General features: G+C 27.7%; 1 protein-coding gene across 2 annotated transcripts in view; it reads left to right on the forward strand.

Annotated features, from left to right (window-relative positions):
• Nucleotides 1-1445, forward strand: part of LOC108761772 (major royal jelly protein 1) — a 3137-nt gene extending 1692 nt beyond the window's left edge. For both annotated transcript variants that reach the window (XM_018508490.1, XM_018508489.1), the window contains exons 5-7: nucleotides 432-603; nucleotides 864-1090; nucleotides 1241-1445. In XM_018508490.1, the coding sequence (XP_018363992.1) occupies nucleotides 432-603; nucleotides 864-1090; nucleotides 1241-1429 (588 nt within the window). In that variant the 3' untranslated portion in view covers nucleotides 1430-1445. The remainder of the gene's footprint in view (nucleotides 1-431; nucleotides 604-863; nucleotides 1091-1240) is intronic.
• Nucleotides 1446-1803: the final 358 nt, after the last annotated feature.

Genomic DNA, 1803 nt, shown 5'->3' on the forward strand with positions numbered 1-1803 from the left:
TTACCTCAACATTTAGTTGAAACTATTTCACTCAATATTTGATAGCTATAACTAGACTTTTTTTTCAGTGTATGTTTTCTATTTTGATCATAGTAGTACATATTTGTATGCAAATGTTATTTAGTTACACTAAGAAAAAAGTTTTGTTGATATGTGACCAACAAAACATTTTTCGTTGTCCTAACCAAAATTTGGTTATGCTAATCAAATTTTTGTTAGGATAACATAAAGTTTTTGTTAGAATATATGACTAACAAAAACTTTTATGTTATCCTAACAAAAATTTGATTAGCATAACCAAATTTTGGTTAGGACAACGAAAAATGTTTTGTTGGTCACATATCAACAAATTTTTTTTCTGAGTACACGTTTAATTACATCTCTCGTATTTTGCGTATTTAAGCGTATTATAAACATATGAATACACACAGATATTTATGGCTGATACAAAGGGTAACGGTATAGTGGTATATGACTCATCCAGAAAGCATATGTGCAGAGTCGAATCTGATTACATGAAGCCGACTGATACTACTTTTCACGTAGAAGGCGAAAATTTTACTTATGCGGGCGGTATTTTCAGTATGACAATCATGTACGATGGCAAGTATTCGACTTTTAATATAATGAGTATTATTTCAATTATAAAATTAAATCTTATATCATCTCGCGGATATTAAAAATGTTTACTTTTATATTAAACTAACGCTTACATTATTTCCATCCGTAATTTCCTTTTTTTGTTTTATATTCATATTCATATACCTTTATGTTGTGCGCGACAATCCATATTACACTTCGTTGCAAATGATCAAAAACATTTTGTTGTAATGTTTATAATCTTTTTTTTATAAACATTTTAGAACTTTATTATGCTCCTGTATCGAGAAAGGAAATATATAAAATAAAAATAAAGACACTAATGGAATGTCCAAATAAAGAAGAGGCTAATAAACAAACTAAACTCGTTAAAAAATTATCAAACCAAGTAGTAGGACTCTCATCAACATGTCATTATATATTTTACACTGATACTCGGACAAATTCTATTCTAGGCACAAACACTTATACGAAATCTCCTAACAACACGGTAAAACATCTAAATGCAATTATTCTTCACATATCAATTGCTAAGAAATAATTTTTAATTTTCTTAACTATGATATTAATATAATATCATATTTAATGGTTATTGGTATAATCTTATAGCTGTAAAATAAAACTGTATAATCATTTTAAGGTGGTACTCGCGCAAGACGATGAAAAATTGCAAATTATAAGTCAAACAGATATTTCAACTTACTGGGGTCGGCTAACAGGCCTATCAAATAGATTTCAGAAATACTTTCAGCAGACATATAATCTAAGTGACATAAATTTCCGCTATTTCGAAATGGATTTACATGAAATATTTAAGAAAATGGATTAATTAACTTTTTTCATATTATAACACATTTTAATAACTATATTAATATCATTCAAAAATATTTTAATAAGTATCTTAATATCATTCTTGCGACAAGCACTTTGAACGCACGTACGTGTGTATATCATTCGGTTCAATTGTTAATAAAGAAAAGTTAGAGTAAGCAGATACATCCTTTTTTTGTCTGACTTTACATGTCTACAAAGATAACAAATACTTTATTTTCTGTTCTTAATGGCTCCATTGATAAGATAACTTTCTATATGTGTGCATGTCATTGTCTACAAATGTTACACCAATGCCGATTAGAATAATCTTTAATGAGGCGACAATTATAATTATAGGTTGTATAATGAAGGTTTTTGAAATCATTATCA

The sequence above is a fragment of the Trachymyrmex cornetzi genome, unplaced genomic scaffold (genome assembly GCF_001594075.2).
Source record: "Trachymyrmex cornetzi isolate Tcor2-1 unplaced genomic scaffold, Tcor1.1 scaffold262, whole genome shotgun sequence".
Taxonomy (NCBI): Eukaryota; Metazoa; Arthropoda; class Insecta; order Hymenoptera; family Formicidae; genus Trachymyrmex; species Trachymyrmex cornetzi.